We start from the raw sequence: 19,189 nt of genomic DNA, 5'->3' as shown, positions 1-19,189 counted from the left end.
CATGACCAAATGTCAGTCATGGCCCGTCGCCTGCAGGTGATAAAGCTAAATGCAAATGAAGACCTATTTTTGTAATCTCCCTGTTTCTCTCACTCCAACTACATGTTTGATTCTGTCAGTCTGTCAGCTGCGAACAACCAAAGATGTAAATGCACCCAAATTACACGCGTGAAGAAAAGGTTTGTTTGGCTTGCTTGTTGAATTTTATATGAGAAGACTGACACATTTTGTATCTTAATTTTGTATCGCACAATACCTTATGGCACCCCTTAACTGTATGACACAAGACTAGTGAGTTATCAGTCACATTGTAGTTACACTCCATTTACTCTACTTAATTTTCACAATAAGAGATTTAATTAGATGAAAGAGCTTACCTTCAAGAATCTTTCCTGTTTGTTCTGCCGCTCCACCAGGTAACACTTTGGCAACATATGCTCCAATGTCTCCATTACTACCAGGGACTTCTTTTCCTCCGACCACTCGGATACCCAGACCATTTCCTGTTAATGCCCCAAAAGAAAGACTGGTGAGTGTTTATGGTAGAAGTAGCCCACAGTCTACAACATTTATAATTCAATATATGATTTCTTTTGTATGACTGTACACAAAAATAAACTCACCAAAACAGCCAAATAACATAAAAGTGTGACTATTATGTAGAAAGCCAAATACACTGACTACAGAGTCAGACAAAATAAAGACTGTATAAAAGGCATGACCTGAATTCTTTTTAATGGCCACAAGGGGGCAATGCCTATGGTTTCAAAAAAAGGGAAAAGTGCTTTTGAGTTTGAGTCAGTTTTGAATCTCAGTCACTTGTTTTAGACCATATTTAATAAAGCATTAGGTCCATTTTCTAAACCCTTGTCATACCATGTTCCAGAACTGAGGATTATTAGAAATAAGCTCATTGGCTAACTACTTGTGATTCACGAGTCAACGCCCAATGAGCATGCAGTTTCACAGCCAGACGTGCCCCTTTCTCAAAACCTCTAAGTTTTGAGACCAACATGGTGAAAATCCTCATCTCGAGGCTCCTAAGGAGACTTCACAAACCAAAAGGTGATGTAGCTGTGCCCATCTTTTATACTGTCTATAGTCAAAATAGAATTAAGCCTGTAATTTGATATTTTGTATCAAATTAAACATGTAAGTTATTTACTAAAAATACAATAATTTTTCAGAGATAAGCAGGTAAAATGTAGCTAAAAGTTATGGGTTTAGATATCGTGGGAGTGGGAATTAAGCTAGGGAGCTAGCCAGAACTAGCCAAAGCTAAAGCTAAAGCTCATTATAGCATACTTGCTGGTTTTGGCTAGCTGTAAACTTTTGACTGAAATATATGCACTTTGATGCAGTCTCTGAAACTTAAATTACTAGATGCTTAATCCAAAACTGATGAGAAAACCCAGCTAAACTCCAGGTAAAGCTTAATAGCTTAAATTGATATGTTTATTTAAATCACAGTCTTAAAGAAATGTGTGCATCATTTTGTTTGCAGATTTTCTGTGTCCAGCAGCAGTTTAGGTCATATGTAGGCAGCACACTGTCTACACACAGTACACTGTTAGCCAGATTAAACCACTACCCTTGTATTGATTTTCTCAGCCTACATAAAGAGGCTTTCAATTACGCAAAAACAGAAACCTTACTAATTTTGAACCATGAAACCATTTTTTATGGTTATTGAAGCCAGAACAAAAACATTGCAGCAAAATGATTCAGTTCAGCACTGGGCGCTAGTAAACAAAACGCTTCCTTTCTGGGCTGCTTGTTAATTGCATAAGATAATCCTGAGTGTGAGGGATACTCCATTTTGAGCATGGCAATGACTGATGAGCGTGGAGGAGAGCCAAATCGAAAGGGAAGCCAGGAAATGAAATGCCGGGCTGCTTTGAGCCTGGAAGAGTTGTGTGATGCAACATATAGGCTAGCAAAGTGACCTGCTAGTTTGCTGAGATTTGGCTTGAATATTAAGTAATATGCATTAAGCTAACTAGTCATGCTCTGTAAACCCAAATAGATCTAGGTTAATGTCTATATTTTGTTATGCATATTTTGTTGTCCATCCTTTGTAAATATTTTTATTTCATTTATTTTATAACACTCTTATTCCTAATTATATTTGATGCATTCCTGACTGACTGTACAACAGTCAATAACACATGAACATACATGCCTTTCTGACTGTATAGTCAGTCACTCTACCATTAACATGATGCTCCTGTAAACTGTGTTACTTTACCTGAGACACTGCGGTCTTTAGGATCCCTCTGCAGTTTGACCCTGAGGTGAGGGAAGGGGTAGTATGGACCTTTTCCCTATGGCCCATACACAATGGTAAGACGTTAAGTGCCTTGTGCTACTATACAAAAACCATACACCATTCATGCAACATATTTATATATATATTTATATATATCAAGATGATTCCATGTGGATGCATGCAGCTTGGTATTTCATAGATGACACTTTGAGAACTTTACTACAGTGTATGTGTGTTTTTTCCTCTTTCACCTGTCTCTTCTCCTGTCCGTTCTCCGACCGCCCATCTCTCGGTTTGTCAAACCAATCTGTCTCTTCCCGTCTAAGGTGGTAGGCTTCAGGGATAAAAACAAGCACAGCTTCAAAACCAATCTGAGAATCTGGACTTTTTCATCCACTTACAGAGGATGGTTATCAGGTCATTTAAAGGTGATTACATGCCATTGAAAAAACGTCTACATATTAGTTGTTAGGTTCCAAAAAATATGAGGAAAAAATATGAGCCAAACAGAAGTTTAATCTGTTACACTTTTTGCAAAGTAGGAAAACGATGCCAAAAACCAAAACAATTCCATATGTATGCACAGAAAATAAGGTAGATTGAGAACGATTAAAGCACTATTAGTACAACACAGTAGCATAAACTAAATCTATCTTGCCATACTTGTCGATAGATGTAAATGTTGGGTATATTTATATAATTTTTCTCCAGTTGTTAGGAAGGTGAATGAGTCTCCTCCCCAACAAGTGTGTGATGAATCTTATGAAAATTGTAAAAAATGTAAAATCATTTAAATTTGTTTTAAATTTCCAATATAAGTATTGTTTGTATTTCCAAATTCGAAATGTCTTAAACCTCCCCAACATTTAGACACCATTTTGTTGATATGCATTTTATTTGTGGTGCAAGTTAATATATTAGCGTAGAGAACTGAACTAATACTCTACCATTGGTTGCATCGTCTCTGTTCAAAGCCATCAGGGAATCACTTAGGGCTGCAATCAAGGCAAACGGGTTTAATGTATTATAAAGTATGAATAAAATATTGGGATCCATATGAATCAATAGGTAAATAATTAAACTGCATTCAAGACAACTCAGACATGGCATCTTTAAGCATATGAAACAAAAAGATAGGAAATGTTACTATGAATGTAGTTTGCACTTAATGACAGCCCATTTTGCATCCTGTTTTAGTAATACATTGTCCTCAGCTTAAAGTTTAGAAGTTCTAGAGCTGCTTTATAGAAGTCGTTTTTGAAACGCATGATTTATTGCGAACCACTTCTATCACGACAGCAAGTGCTGGCAACAATAATGTTTTTTCCCCTTTCCTGTTGTAATAGTGCTTTTCAACCACTGTTTCAGAAAAAAACACTGTCCTCATATGTATGACAGCTCATTTGCTTTCACCTGTAGAAGCTGCAGAAAAAATAATGAACTATGTTTGCTTAACAGAAGTTAATCAAATGATCAGATTTTCGGTGATCTTCTTACATGAAGGAGGCATGCATGCATTTCATGCAGCATAAAATCACTCATGTATCACAGTGCACAAAAGCAGATATTTAAGACAAGACATGCATGTAACAGTTTTATATTTATTAACACAGAAGTATTGCAAACAAATATCATGCATTTCAAACAAAATGAAACAAAACAAAACAAAACAAAACAAAAACATTTTAAATCTTCCTATAGTTTAGTCTTACTGGGTACTAGTAGAAAGTTAAACGCAATCATTGAATAACTAAGTAAATATCCTGTATTCACATTGTACATCAATAATCCAAAAATATATATTTATATATTACTGGCTATGTAAATGCAGACAGGACACTATTATGCTTAAGAGGAATTGACTGAAACTGACAGGAATCGAACTTTTTGAGTGGCAAAGGCACTTTTTTCATTGCATCATTTACAGGGAAAACATTTTCTCTATGTGATCTATTTTAAAGGATCAACATACTACTGTCGTCTAAATGCTTAATTAGAAGGATTTAAAATACTTCAAGCATTTCAACAGCTACGTGTGACATCATGTTGAGTTTTAAAGTTGTATTTCTTGGGGGACGCCTTTCATGTATCTGAAACAGGATGTCAGACTGTACAGTGCAGTGAACTCATATAGGAAGATGTTACACAATAATTGGGATGAGAATAGAACAGAAAATAGAAAACAGTGTATACATAAAGATACATTCAAGTCTATAGGAAACAGAAAAGTTTACAAATGATTTGCATGCACAAAGGAACTCAATATTAAATGTACTTGCACTAGAAAGGAATAAGAAGACACATTCAACAGAATGCAAAGGAAAAACAAAAACACCTCAAAAGACATGCTGAGTCTGAATGAAGAAACACAAGCTATATTTTACCCACTTTAGTAATAAATTCATGCAAGACAAACCATAACCAAAAAGTGTTAATGATGAAACACTAATTAGGAAAGAAGTGGCAGTGTAACAAGTCTGTTTTTTACCTTCGCTATCTGACATGGTGCCCTGAAGATCATCCAGCAGCACATAACTCCTACCCCTTGTTGGCTCTTCCCTGATATGTTGCTGCTGCTGGGAGTCTTGCAATGAAAGGCAAGAACCAAATTGGTCCCTTGAATCGGCTGAGATGGGAGGCAGAGGTCCCGCTGATGCACGGGCCATACCCATAGGCTGCCCAACAGGGCTCAGTGGACTCTCTTCTTCTGAATTCTGGGCCACTATGGGTATTCTGCCGCGCCCACTTTGGACAATGGGAAGGCTAGTAGGTTTGGTGCGACCAGATGGGGTTTGATAATTTGGGCCGTCTCCAGATGCTTCACTATCTCCTTTCAGCCTGAGTGAAGAGCTTGATGGGTCTCTTTTGATAGACAAGTCCAGGCCATAGCAAGATGTGGGCCTGGAGGATGGTCTTGAACGACTACCACTAGGATAGGCAGAATCCAAACCCAAGCTCTGACTCAAGTTAAGTGACCCAGCCAAGTTAGCACCCAGGGTGGATCCTAAATACTTTTGCTGCTCTGCAATATTCTTCCGAAGACCAAAGGTAATCTCATCTTGCAAGAGACGGCTGGATCTTGGGGATGCACTGGTGGACCCCAAATAGCTAGTATAGTCAGTCTCTAAACCTCTACTGTCTGTAATAGAGGAATACTTGGAGGAGATTTTAGGATCTAGTAGTGGTGTCTTATGTTTTTGGTACAACATAGATGCTGGGAGTTGTTTAGCTGCCTGCTTCTCAAGAGTAAGTCGACTGATGCTATACTTTTCTGACTTTGGATAGTGTCTCTGAGAGTAACCAGAGATGCTAGAGCTTGGTGTATAGTAGTGCTGTGAGAGACCTGTCAATTGTTCTAAGTTTTCAGTCCCACCTGTACTTCTCCTAAACTCTTGCTTAAGCTGCTGCTTTAAAAGTTTCAGTTCATAGGGTTCCTCCATGGTATCCTCTTCGTCAGGGGTCTTTCCAAAGGTATGAAGTCTGGACGTGGATCCCAAATAGTCAGTAGACCCCAGATCAGCAGCACTCCTACGAAGCAGTTTCTCTGCCTTTGCCAGCTCCCTCTCAGCCAGACTATAAGATGAGGACAGACCTGTGGAGCCTTTAGCTAGTTCTGCAGCATCTTCCAGCAGCATGTAACTTCGAGGTGTGTGGTGATCTACATCTGTGTAGTAGGAATCAGAGACAGCTGACATTGGGCTACCTGCTATACTTCCCACTTCTAAGGCTCTGAGATCAAGATGATTCCCATATTTGTCATACTTAACACCAAGGTAAGCTGATGAAGTGGGATCAGGCTGACGGCTAATGACATCATATTTCGTTGCATCGAGCTCTGAGAGTAGGGCTGCTTGTCTCGCAGCTTTCTGCTGCAACAAAAGCATTTGGTGGTAACTCTGCTGCTGGGAGGTAGTGAGCGAAGGGACAGAGGAGTAGATTGAATGAGACTGGTAGGACTGAGGTGTCTGGTAGAGAGACTGCTGAAATTGACTTTGAGCGTATTGGTACTGAGAGTATTTTCCATACTCGTGCTTGGTTTGCGGTGGGACAAAGTCATCCAATTCTGACTGAGGAGCTGTCCTGGGACGTTCAAGACCATGACTTTCAATCTCCTCATCCTCACCACCTCCTCTAGTCTCTCGAATGTTGCTAACCTCACTGTCTGACATGTAGTCTCTGTCCTCTGCAACACTCTGTAAGTAGGCCCTTTCCCTCTTCTCTCTTTCTTTAAGCAGTGCGTCCTTTCTACGATTAATGCCCATCTCCAAGTATCTTAGCTTTGCATCTATCTCTTTCTCCTCCTCATCTAATTCTGCTTGTCTTTTGCGGAGCTTGGAAGACTCGCGCTCCACCAGATCTAGCTCTCGATCAATGTCTTGTAGGATCTTGGCGCGTGCCATGTTGGAATTACGGCACATTCTTCGACGGGCTGAGCCAGTGCTATATGCTGTCTGTCCAGTGGTTGTTGACTCATCCTCTGATGGAGGATTTGGGAGAGTCCTCTTCACCTTCTTTTGAGTCCCTGTTGGTGTACCACCTGAGCCTTTGCCCTGTAGGAAAAAAAGTGTTGTAAAAGTAGTTTAGTTCCCAAAATAATTGTTTAAGGAGCCTTCAGCTTCATAAACAATATGTTACTCAGATAAATTAATTAGTGATAACTGCTACATTTTATATGAGTAATTAAAACAGAGCAAACTGTATAAATTTAAGTTGTTTGATAGTCTTCCTCTATAAGGATGTATTGTAGTAGAGTGATTGAAAGACAAATTATTGATTACCTTTTTTCTAGGTAACAGTAACATATGTATTTCTGCCCATAAATATTCCACACTACTGTTGCACAAGAAATAATTTATTCACAAACCCTTGATGGATCTCTGACAGCTCAGTGTTTCCTGCAACCTCAGCTTATTTCCAACTGTTTATGTATGTATGAGATTCTCAGTGGTGAATTGCCCAGGCAGAAAACTGACTACAATACTCCATGATATTTTACCTAGAAATGGGATTAAGCTGAAGATAACTCTCCAGAAATGTCAAAATTAATCAACCAAAAGAAAAGTTTAAACACAGATCACACCATCTGAAAGTTAAAATAAATTCATATTTTTGGTTTGTGGTTTTGCTTCCTGGATTTATGTCAATTACGATGGTAGTACTTACAGTATAGCCTTCACCATACTGGGTTCCAGATGTTGCTCTTTCTTCTCCTGTTGGACTCATGGGCTTAGGATCAGACATAGATCTCTGCATGGATTTCTGTCCTCTGGGACTTGCTGGAGAGGCTTTTGATGGATCAGGACTTCCTCTTAGGTTTTGTGGGCTTGTATCACCAAGGGATTTATCATAAGACACAAACTCAAGGGATTTGCTTGGTGAGATACAAGGGGATACAGGGGAATAGAGCACTTTGGGGGATTTTGGAGGGGCCTGAAGAGTAGAAGAATCAGCTTTGAGGTTAGCAGACTGCCCTATTTCTAAGGGGGTAGGTCGTTTCTTTGGTGAGGTCCTTTCAGAATCTGAAAGCTCCATTCTGGTATCCATTCTAATGTTCCCATCTGTATCAGTTTGTATAGAAATCTCAGTGTGGGCTTGAAGAGACATCTCAGACTGCCCACCCCTATCACCTCTGGCAGTACGTGGACGGCTTTGTCTGCTTCTGTTCTGAGCCTCCCATTCATCTTGATCCTCATCATCTGTCTGCACACAACTGTCAACGCTCTTTTTAGCAGTTCTCTTTTTTCTACCTGCTGTGTAAGCTTTGCTGACTGCTTCATCCTCTTCATCTGTCTGGCACCCACTATCTGTGATCTTTCGGGCCAGTACAGTGCCATCAGGTCCTAAGACAACTGCCTCTTGTATGTCCCCACCTGGGTACATCTGACGAAGCTTTTGCTCTTCCAGTTGCAGACGGAGCTGCTCTTGGAGTCTCTGAATCTGCTCAAGCTGCTGCTGCTGCTGAGCGTAAGTTTCTTTCTGCATTATAAGGTGAGCCTGTCTTTCCTCTTCTTGCTGGGCAAGTATCTGCTGTTTCATGGCCTGCAGCTCCTCCAGTTCCTTTTGCACCATGAGTTGTTCGTGTTCTCGGAACCGCTGAATTTCCTGCCGTTCCCATTCTAATTCCTCAGCCAGGCGCTGTTGCTTGAGTTTTTCCATTTCTAGTCTCTCGCGCTCTGCCTGATACTGGCTGTCTCCAGGAACCATGGGTGAAGAAAGCGCTTCCAGTGAAGCAGCTATAGCCTCCAGAGATGCATCAGTATAGGTGTCAAGCGATAAAGAAGTTGCTGCAGTAGTTGCAGCATCACCAGCAGTAGTGCCTCCTCTAGATATCTCTAGATTGAGTGGGGCATCTGCTTGTTCTTCTGCTGCAGTAGTAGAGATGGTGGATAGAAAACTGTGGGATCGAGTAAGTGGTAGGTTCTGGAGGTTGGAAAGAGAAGGCATGGTGTCGCTGGTATGCATACCTGACAGGGTGTTGTATGCTGTACTAAATATGGACCCTGGCTGGGTGGTAATGGCATATGTAGATGGGACTGGAGCTGCGACAGAGGAATAAACCACTCCATTTGATGATCTCAAAACACTGCTTGTACCAAAGAGTGTGCCAACAGCACTTGTGATTCTATCTTGAGAATAGGGAGGAATTGTCATTCCAGCGTAAGTTCCTTTCTTGGAGTAGTCAACAGCTTCACCTGTCAAAAGTCAAAGATATCATTTCAGTCCCAGTATTACAGAATTATTAATTGTTGCAGCAAGCCATGCCTTGTTCAAATAATGAAAAAAGGTGGAAGACCAAAAAAAAAAACTCCAATGAGGTTCAACAAAGTAACAGCATGCAGGTACATGCAAAAAATATAATGGTAAAACAAAAAAATGAGAAAAAAAAAAGAAAAAATGTCCATGCAAAACAAAATAAAAACAAAAAGTAGCCATTATTTCCACATTAACCATGAATAAGTGGAAGCAGTTCAAAGTGACATTTAAGTGACAGGTCTGCAATGTCACTGCACTGACCTGCATCAGAAATCTTTGCTGAGGTAAGATCTACTGCACCTTCAGTTGTGCCACTGAAATTATAGCTGTTTTTACTCTTGTAAATGAAGAGACCAGCTTCTGCTAGGTTAGTATCTGACATAGAAGGTTTAATTCCACCAAACCCTCTCATGCCATAAGGCGACCTGTCATACTGATAGTGGTCGTCACGATATCCAAAGCGATCTTCAGGCAAGGGTGTGGTAGGTTGGTGAGTTGCACAACTTCCTGCAAATGGAAGCTTGTACACAACATCACAACATACAGCTCTTTTCCCTGCAGTCAGATCCACTGGTTTGCCATCGTCTGTGATTACAGCTGTAACCACTTCGGTAGACGCAGCATCCACTGAAACCACAGTGTTGAATGGTTTATTTGTGCTAAGGTCAACAGCTCCTGACACTGTGGTTGTGCCATTAGTTAATCCATTAGCAATACAACTTGCAACAGAAGCGGGTGCAATTGTTACAGGGGTGGCCTGGAGTGTTCCTCCACTCGTACTAGATCCAACTGAAAGATTAATAGGGATCTCAGCAGTAGCATGAGTAGACGGCTGAGAATCAATTGGTCGATAAATAATTTGAGAAACAGGTTCAAATGATTTGTTTTTTGTTAGCTGAAGGGGTACTGAAGAGGTCAAAGAGGTGTCCAAGTTGTTGCGTCGCTGGATTGTGGCAGCACAGGTCACGATGGTGATGCTATCAGTCACTATAGAAACTGTAGATGATTCAGCACTGAGGTTGACCACAGGGGACTGCACTGCACTGCTGTGACGACTGACATCAGTCGTAAGGGACTGATGTCTTGAGTCTGGACCAGCAGACAGATCCACACCACGTGTGGTTGATTCTGGATCCACTTTCATAGTCCTAAGATCTACCACCTCAGAAGGTTGAATAGCCTGTCCATTCTGTGCTGGCAACTGGGGCATAGGCTTCTGCATTGATATTGGGAGACCATTTGCCCTTGGAGCTGGCACTGGTGGTGGTGTCCTTTCATGAACAACAGAGACAGTGGTCCTTTGGACTTCTGTGGTAACCACTTGAGAGATGAGGTTGGGCATCACCACAGGTGGCTGTGCTGAGGCTGATATAGCCTCAATTATATGACAAGAGCTAGATACATGTTTTTCAGGGCCACAAATTTCTTGACTTTCAATGGATTCTGTGACTCGTGTATATGCCAGAGGCACCCTGGTTGTTTGAGGAGGTGTTTGTTGCTGCTGCTGTGAATATGGTTGAGGTTGAGGCTGCTGATGGTGGTAAGTCTCAGGCTGAGCTTGCCATGAAGGAGATGCTGGACCAGGGCTAGAGGGAGCATGAGTGGTAACACTATCTACAGGAGAGCTAGGCTGAGATGGCAGAGTGATGACCACATATGTGTCACGAAGATTGCTGGCATATCTTGGAGAAGAAGGAGACTTTGGTGATGGTTGAAACATTTTGCTTTCAGAAGTGGGGCTTAGATTAAGGGCTATGTCACTAGGACCTGTGGGAAGTACAGAGGGTCTTTGTGGATGTGGGGCATGGGCAGGTGATGAAGGCTGTGAGCCAGGCTTTGGTGCAATTGGTGGTTTAACACCATGTCCTGGTTTGTGGCTATCCCCAATTCCAACGGGGATGGATGGCTTTGGGGGTACAGGGGGGGGAACATGAGGTTTGTATGTTGGAGTAACTACTTGTCTTGTAGGTGGTGCTTGAGCTGTAGTCATAGTCACTGTCTCTTGCCTTACTGGAGCTGCTGAAGCCTGAGGTGGAAGTGGAACTGGAGCTTTCCTGGGAAAAACAGTAGGTTTTGGAGGAGTGGGAGGAGGGAGCGGCGGTGCAACAGGTTCTTCTGTTTTTTCCTGAGAATTAGCCCTACGCAGGATAGTTGGCTTCGGGGGCACAGGTGGGGCAGTTGATACTACACTTGGTATACCAGGTGTATACTGGGGGACTGTAGGCAAGGGTGATACACTGGCAATCACAGGAGCTGATGTTTTTGTAGATCCACTAGTCAAGTCCACAATATCACCTTGGGATGCTTTGATTGTGGTTTCAGGTTGCTGATCTGATGTGGGTGATGGAAAAGTTTCTTTCACAGGCTCAGTTTCCATTGCTGATGTGACATCTGATACAGGATTTTTCTCCACTTCCTTTTTAGGTATAATTTCATCATCAGAAGATAACTCTCCTGAAGAGCACTGCGTTACTTTTAAGTCTGGAATAGGGTGGAGTGCCTTTCTAGATGCAGTGGCTTCTACTTTTGGCTCATGCTGAGTTGGACTTGTTCCAGGAGTCAGGACTCTTTTCATTAGCTCTTCATAGGCAGTTTCAGCATCCAACAATGGCTTCCCATCCATGTCTAATGTTATTGTACTGCTTTTGGAAACAGTAATATCAGCAGGTTGTAGCACAATTTCTGGGTTAGTGCTTTCCTTTTTTGCCTGCATATTTTGGTATTCCTGCTCCAGCTGCATGAATTCCTTTCTTTTCTTTATCATGTCTTCATAAACTTCATCTGGCGATCGCAGCTTTTTGGGCTGAGTGGGAATAGTAATCTTCTCTGTGTCCTCGAGATCAGCTGTCGAATTGTCAATAAGAGATGCATATGCATAATCTTCGATGAGCATGCCTCCATATAGGGACTCTTTTTCTGGCTGAATCTCACCTTTGTCAGCTGTTGGAGACTTGGCCCTCAGCATTATCTCCTCATAAGCTTCATCAGCAGATCTGAGAGGTTTTTTCTGTGGTTTATCAATATTTTGATCATCTGTTGGGGAGTGAAGAGATACAGACATGGGCAGCTGATAGGTTTTCTGGACTGCCGCAATCTTTGCAGCATGGATTTCCAATCCTTCAGGATCTGATTCAATACTGGGTGAAAAGTCTGAGCAAGATGATCGTCTAATCTCCTCCATTTCAGCTTCTTGCCTCTGCTCTTCAGTTGGTGAGGCATCTTCAATAGGGGAAAGGTTGCTTGGCGGTGTCTTTTGATGCTCTCGCCTCCTCTGGGCTCGAATCTCATCTTTATCTTTTTTGGATTTTTTCCCTGAGCCCTTCTGTTTTTCTTGCTCCCTGAGCAGCTCCTCCTCTTCCCGTAACTCTTCTTCCTCAGAAGAGTCTTCGATAGTTGGCAGCATTTGACCAGGTTGTCTGTGTTTGGCTTTCCTGTGCTGTTTACCTTCACCACTGCGGATATGGCTCGGACTACTGCTATCACTGTCTTCATCCAGTGATGAGAGGGATGTTGGGGAAGTTCCAGGAGTGAAGCTGGACGCATGTAGACTGGAAGACCCCTCACCTCTAGACCGATCATCTGGAGAATCTGTCAGGCTTTCCATTTCAGGCTCTCCATCATCATTGGGTATAGACACAGGGCTACTAGTTGTATTCAGCTCCATAGTTTGGAATTTGCGAACTGCAGTACCACTTTGTTGCTTCCCTTCTTTTGTTTCTGCTTCCATATCTTTGTTTATATCAGGTTTATCCACTAAAGTACCAAATTCCTTATCTTCATCATCTGGGCTTATGGTGCTTTTCCTGGTAAGCCGTCTGACTTTCCCTGTCGTGCCCTTCTCTACAGTTTCTGTTTTCTTTTGTTCCTTTTGTTTCTTCTCGTCCTCTCTGATCTTTCGCCGAACTAGGTTTTCCTCATCAGATTGTGAAGCATCTTCATTCTCACTCATTTCCATTATCTGTTTTCGGATAAATTCTTCATCATCTCCTGACATAGGGCTTTCTTTTCCAAAGCTTTCACTGCTATCGTCCAGGGAATCTGCCTTGACATCCACGGGCACAAGGAGCTTTTTCTTTGTGGTACCATTGCCGTTCTTATCAGAAACCTCTCTGTCCTCTTCTGAGCTAGGAGAGTCAGGTGAGAGAGGAAGCACTTCTAATTTACGCCTGGCCTTTAGAGTGTCTGTTTGTTTCCCCTCTTCTTGTGTGGTTGCCTGGGCCTCAAGGATGGGCAGGACAGTGCTTTCTAGCTTTGCTAGGTCTGATGGGCTGGTTGGGCTGCCTTCCTTGACAGCTGCTTCTTTAATTCCAGGCTCTTTCAAGGTCTCCACTGTTTTCACCTGATGAATAAAAAAAAACAAACTTTTTCAGTATATATGCTTAATTTCTGACAATTACGAAGACAGTTGTTTTAAATAAGCACAACATGCAAGTTCATATAAATTTAGGAATGACAGGAATGAAAAATGAAGATTTAAAATATATTTCAGGAGTTAATAGGAATGACTAGTGTGGGGTATTTTCAACAATGACCATATGAGAGCAAAACCTTGAAATATTATCCAGCTCTTACTATTCCACTTTTCAGGAATGTCATATGCTTAATGAGTAATCCAAACATTAAACTGTATATTTAACAATTTAGACATACATTGTTTAATTTGGCACAAAATTCAGTGAGCATTTTTATTATAATTAATATCTTTGTGTACTTAAAGTAGATAATCATGGTATTGTAATGTAATGACTCATTGTGTTTCACTGTGTGTGTAATAACATGTCAGCTCATTTAACTAGCTCTTTGGAAGTGTCTACTACTGCATTTCCCTCATTTGTGCTTCTTCTATTTTAACATGTGAGTAATATTGCTTTCACTATCTGTCATTCATTTGGCACAACAAGAAGCCATTAAAAGCAACTCTGATTAGGGCTGCCACAAACGATTATTTTGATAGTTGACTAGTCACCGATTATTTTTGCGATTAGTCGACTAATCAGAACATGCATCCATTGGACGTACAACGTACAGCTTATTGCACCAGCATGCATCTGCTCTTATATAACTATAATTAGCTTACAGCTTTAAGTGTTTAAACTAAAAAATAAAGACAAGATGACAGTTTATTAAATTTAATGAAGTTTGCAGATTGTTTCGGTGAAGTTTAATAAACTCCTTGCTATCTAAAATATATCAGGACACTGGAGTATATTCTCGAGCATCTGGCACTTCTGATAATCAGCTGTCTGAAAACGATTTGCCGGGAGTCCGGTGTTCTAACGGGCTCTAGTGAGCCGTGCCCCCGACTAGCTATCGAGCTGGTGGGTAACAGACGTCTCCGAAAACGTCGGAGCGCTTTTGAAAATATGTGGTGTCTTGATAAACTGAGCAGATATTTGAGGTTTACACAGCTACATTCTCGCCTGAAAATATGTTAAACGTTTATTTTGTGACCCAGAAAGAATAATAAGAGTAATATTAAAACTAACTAGCTGCCGCCATTGTTGACAACTGAGCAGGGCACTATGGATTCTGGGACACAGCTTCTTCTTCTTCGGGGTTTAACGGCAGCTGGCATCCTTGTACATGCAGTGCTGCCATCTTCTGTTTCAGTCCGTTATTACACTCTTAAATCCTGCTACTTATTCCTGCATCTTTTGGGATCTTACAAAGCCTCAAACGAGGCGTCGACTATTAAATTAGTCATCGACGATTTTAATAGTCGACGTAATCGTGACTAGTCGACTAATCGTGGCAGCCCTAACTCTGATACATCAAATTAACTGAGGAGGAATCTATTTAGTGTAGCAGCATGTTTTTAAAGAAATATTAATATTTGGTCCAAGATTATCAATAATTTTATTGCAAGGTGAGGCAGTAGGATATATTGTTCTACCAATACTTCATTCAACCTCTAGTAAAACACATCTGGAATTAACAATTTTTCATTTCCTCCAACTGTAAATTCTTGTTTTATATTTAAGTTATTTAAGGTTTTTTGTTTTTGCAATGGTCAAGCAGTTCTGAAAGATCATTTTTTCTAATCTACCACTACATCTGCTAAATACTATGGTCACCTCAGAAAGTTCGGCTTCATCATTGAGTTTTTCAAGGGGCTCCTTTTCCTCCTCCATGTTAGTGTTTTCCTCCTTCGGGCTGCTGTCCTGCTCACTTACTACAGAAACTGGGATTTCAGGTTCTGTGACAGGAGCTGAAGATACTGATAGAGGCACACCTCCATTTTCAAAAGCTGTCTCTGATACTTCATCCTTCTTTGATATTGCATCCTCGCCTACATCAAACTCTGCAGTGCCTTCTTTGTCGCACACTGCGTTTGCCTCTGATACTGAAATAGTTGTCTGCATGTTGCCAGCAACAGGTTGTGACTCATCGTCTTTTTTGTCACATTCTGCTTCGTTCTTCTCTTTGATTGACAATTGCTCATCGCTGCCTGTCACAGCTGATGTATCTTCCTCTGCTTCGTGTTGCTTTTCAGCAATACTCTTTGTCTTTTGTGAGCCCATCTCTGACTCATCTTGGAAAAGGTTCCCCTCACTGGCTTGATCGCTGACATTTGTCTTACTGGTAACAGCTGAGGATAACGCGCTGTCTACACTTTGCACTGGCACCTCATTGACCATTTGTGGCTCTTCGAAGTCAGGGGATGGTGGAACAGAGATAACCGTTGCATTGTCAGATTTATTATCTGATTTTAACACCGTGGCTTCGGGTGTGCACTCTTCTTCGACCGCAGTCTTTCCTTTCTCCTGTGACTTCTCTGGCAAGCATGCTGTTTCAATAATGCTCTCCTCAGCTGGCTCATTCTTTGTTCCTGCTTTTATCTTGTTCTGTATATCTATTTCTTCTTTTGGCATTTCCTCTGGAACAGTTGCAGCCGGCTCTAATCCCGTTGCAGATTCCTTCTTGTCGAGAAGAGGAGACGAATTTTCTGTATTAGTAACATTCTGTTCCAGAGGTTTCTGGTTACTGTCATTATGAACTGTATTCTCCTCATTTTCTTTTTCTTCAGCAGCTTCCTCGTCACCAGGTTTTACCTCAGTAGTTATCGGTACACATGCATTTGTTTTAATCTCAACTGATGTTCCCTCATCAGCTCCCTCGGGTGCTTTCTGCGCTGTTGTGTCTACCTCATTATTAAGTTCCTGAGAAACTTTATTTTCAGCAGTGTTCTCCTCATTTGATTTCTCCACAGCTTTCGTTTCTCCTTCAAAATGAGCAACAGGAGAGGATTTATCTGCCAGATCAAGTAATGTGGGCTCCTGATCTTTTTCTGACTGTTCATTTTTCACTTCATTTGCCTGACCTTTTCCCTCTGAAGCTGAGACAGGATGCTTTTCTGATACTGCAGAAGAAATTTCAGGTTCTGCACTTGCTGCCTGTTTTTGTTTTAATTCTTCATCAGCTTTATCAGGTTCAGGGACATCAACTTGTTCAACAGGGGACACAGAGTTTTTCGGTTCTACTTCTGTCGTTACTTCTGCACTAACATCACTCTTGACATTAGGTGTTGTTCCACTGTCAGGTGGAGTGTGATCTGCTGGAGTAACTTGTGGTTCACCTATCAGGGGTTTCTCGGCTAAAACCTCTGTTGTTTTCTCCTCTTTCACACTTGCAGCTGTAGTATCAGGTTGAACAGGAGCTGTTTCCTGTCTAACTGCTTCGGGGATCAAAGCAGGCTTTGGCTCAGCTGCATTTGTTGTCACTTCTGGATGCTTTTCTTGACTGGGTTCCACTTTCTTACTATCTGCCAGGGGAGCGGCAGCCTCACTTTGCGTAATCTTGGGATTTGGCTCAGTTTCTGCCCCAGCAGGGTCTGTTGTCTTGTCTAAACCTGCATTAGTCAATGGATTTTGTGTCTCACCTTCCACAGGGAGAGAAAGGTCCTCTGTGGGTTTCTCAGAACTACTCTGATGTTGCACAACTGCTGGGATTTCACTGACAGTTGCACTCTGTGCTTGTTGCTCATCATTAGCTATCTCTGTACAGGGATGAGGATGGTCCTCTGATTCTTTCTCAGAGCTACTCTGTTGTTGCTCAGCTGCTGGGAGTTCACTGACAGTTTGTTGATCAGAATCAAATGGCTCTTTCCCTGGCTGAGGGGGATCCTCTGCTATTCTCTCAGAGCTGTTTTGCTGTTGCTCAGCTGGTGGGGCTACATGGGTACTATCAGCTAAACTCTCTGAAACAGGAACTTCTTTCTCAGGGTAGATGGCATTCTCATCTTCTCCTTGTTGTTCTGTTGTCTGTGGTGGGTCATGCGAACTGTTCTCAGGAGGAGGAGTGCTATGATTAGGTGAAATTACTGCACTATCAAGCTCAGCCTCAGGGGGTGCTAATTTGGTCTGAGAAGTTGGTGGGGTTAGGTTTGCTGGTTCTACTACTGGAACCTCTTTCTCAGGGTGAATAGTATGCTCATCTGCTAGTGTTTGATTTTGTTCTTTTGAGTGTAAACCATTCTCAGGAGAAGGAATACTATGATTAGGCATGGAGTCAGTAGGGGTTGTGGTCACTACTTTGGTTTCAGAAGCTTGTGGGGTTAGGTTTGCTGGTTCTACTACAGGAACGTCTTTCTCAGAAAGAATAATACTCTCATTTGCTAGTGTTTGGTTTTGTTCTTTTGATTGTGAACTGTTCTCAGGAGGAGGAATACTATGATTAGGTGAAATTGGTGCAGTATCAGGTGTTGATTCAGAGGGGGTTGTGGGCACTACCTTGGTCTCAGAAGCTGGTGGGGTTGGCTCTGCTGGTTCTACTACAGGTTTGCTATCTACAGCAGCAGGGGGAGATGTGAAGGAGGGAACAGGACCAGGAGGCTGCTTCTTCGGGGAAGCCATGGATGATGGTGAAACATCTCCCAGCTGGCCTGACATCGCTCTTTGAGTTTGACAGGTGAGGCAAAGCCATTCTTTCTGTAAGACAAACATTAAAAAAAACCACTGTTAGTAATTTTGCCTGAATGTTTTTACAACCCAAAGTCCAACTGTGTAGCATCCCCTCTTCTTGTGAGAACAGTTCATAAACTCTGGGAACTCAGGAGACCAGTAGATGGACTTTTGGGAGAGAAATGAAGTTCCATACTTCTTTGTTTGATAGAGGATTATAGCTGCTCAAAAGTCCTGTGTTTTCTTTGCTGTATTTTGAATTCCATGGTGCTCCAAATGTTTTCCATTAATGAAAAGTTTACTGTATGTTGCCTTCTGGAAGAGACAATATGCGGCTCTAAAACCAATACATATACCTTTCAGCATTGACGGCTGGCATCAGATGCAAGCTTGAGAACTGATCTGTCCTCTTTAGTCCTCTTAGAGAACATAGCATCCAAAGAGACTTTTAAAATTTGATTAATCTGACCTGACCACAGAATATTTTTCCATTTTACATCAGTTCATTTTAAATGAGTTCTGGCACAGAGAAGACAGCAGTGTTTCTGGATCATGCTCGCATATGGCTTCTTTTTTTGCATGACAGAGCTTTAACCTACAGTTGCGGATGACACAGTGAACCACGTTCTCAGACGGATATTCTGGATGTGTTCCTGAGCCCATGCAGGGATTTCCATGACAGAGTCAGGCTTGTTTTTAATGTTGTGCCTTGTTCCTTGCCCACATAGATTTGTATACTGTAAGCTATTCAAAGTCTTTACAATTTTGAGGAACAGTATCCTTATTATTAATTGTTCTACAATTTAGAAACTGTTTTGCAGGTTGGTGAGACTCTGCCCAAAAGATGCTCTTTTTATCATTATAACTCTAACACTGTGAAACAAAATGTTTCTGCACATTTAAAATGTCACTGTGACAAGTTACCCTGTGACAGTATAACTTCTATTTTCAAGGGGAGCTTTTACTTTTGTGGGACTTAAGAGATAGGTCCATGCATAATGCATAGTAATGGGACCAGGGGTTTACCAAGGCATGTCAGAAAGGGTTGGGTGGCCTATGCAGACATTTATGAGGCAAACTAAGCACAGAGACTGCATTATTATAGGACTTGCTGTGTATGTGTACAAGTATATATGAACATAAACAGTGCATCTGTATCAGCAGAATTTTTACATCTGTTGTCATCAGCAAAATGTTAATTAAACACTTCAAACATTAGCAATTTCAGGGGTACTGGTTTAGTTTACCAGTTACCTAACATGGAGGT

The 19,189-nt window shown here is 41.6% G+C and overlaps 1 protein-coding gene across 9 annotated transcripts in view; it reads right to left on the bottom strand.

Moving 5' to 3' along the window:
* pcloa (piccolo presynaptic cytomatrix protein a) overlaps positions 1–19,189 on the bottom strand; it is a 58,156-nt gene that overhangs the window by 18,349 nt on the left and 20,618 nt on the right. For 5 of the 9 annotated variants that reach the window (XM_084910993.1, XM_084910984.1, XM_084910986.1 and 2 more), the window contains exons 4-11: positions 15,097–17,949; positions 9,284–13,361; positions 7,433–8,961; positions 4,758–6,819; positions 3,217–3,264; positions 2,521–2,603; positions 2,249–2,324; positions 378–503 (exon numbers count right to left, since the gene is read on the bottom strand). In XM_084910993.1, coding sequence (XP_084767119.1) covers positions 378–503; positions 2,249–2,324; positions 2,521–2,603; positions 3,217–3,264; positions 4,758–6,819; positions 7,433–8,961; positions 9,284–13,361; positions 15,097–17,949 — 10,855 coding nt within the window. Of the gene's footprint in view, positions 1–377; positions 504–2,248; positions 2,325–2,520; positions 2,604–3,216; positions 3,265–4,757; positions 6,820–7,432; positions 8,962–9,283; positions 13,362–15,096; positions 17,950–19,189 lie in introns of those variants that run through there. The other 4 variants (XM_084910988.1, XM_084910991.1, XM_084910992.1 and 1 more) reach the window with 2 other exon arrangements.

The sequence above is a fragment of the Perissodus microlepis genome, chromosome 17 (genome assembly GCF_051167445.1).
Source record: "Perissodus microlepis isolate ML-2025 ecotype Zambia chromosome 17, ASM5116744v1, whole genome shotgun sequence".
Classification (NCBI taxonomy): Eukaryota; Metazoa; Chordata; class Actinopteri; order Cichliformes; family Cichlidae; genus Perissodus; species Perissodus microlepis.
This window is presented reverse-complemented; position numbering and strand designations above follow the sequence as displayed.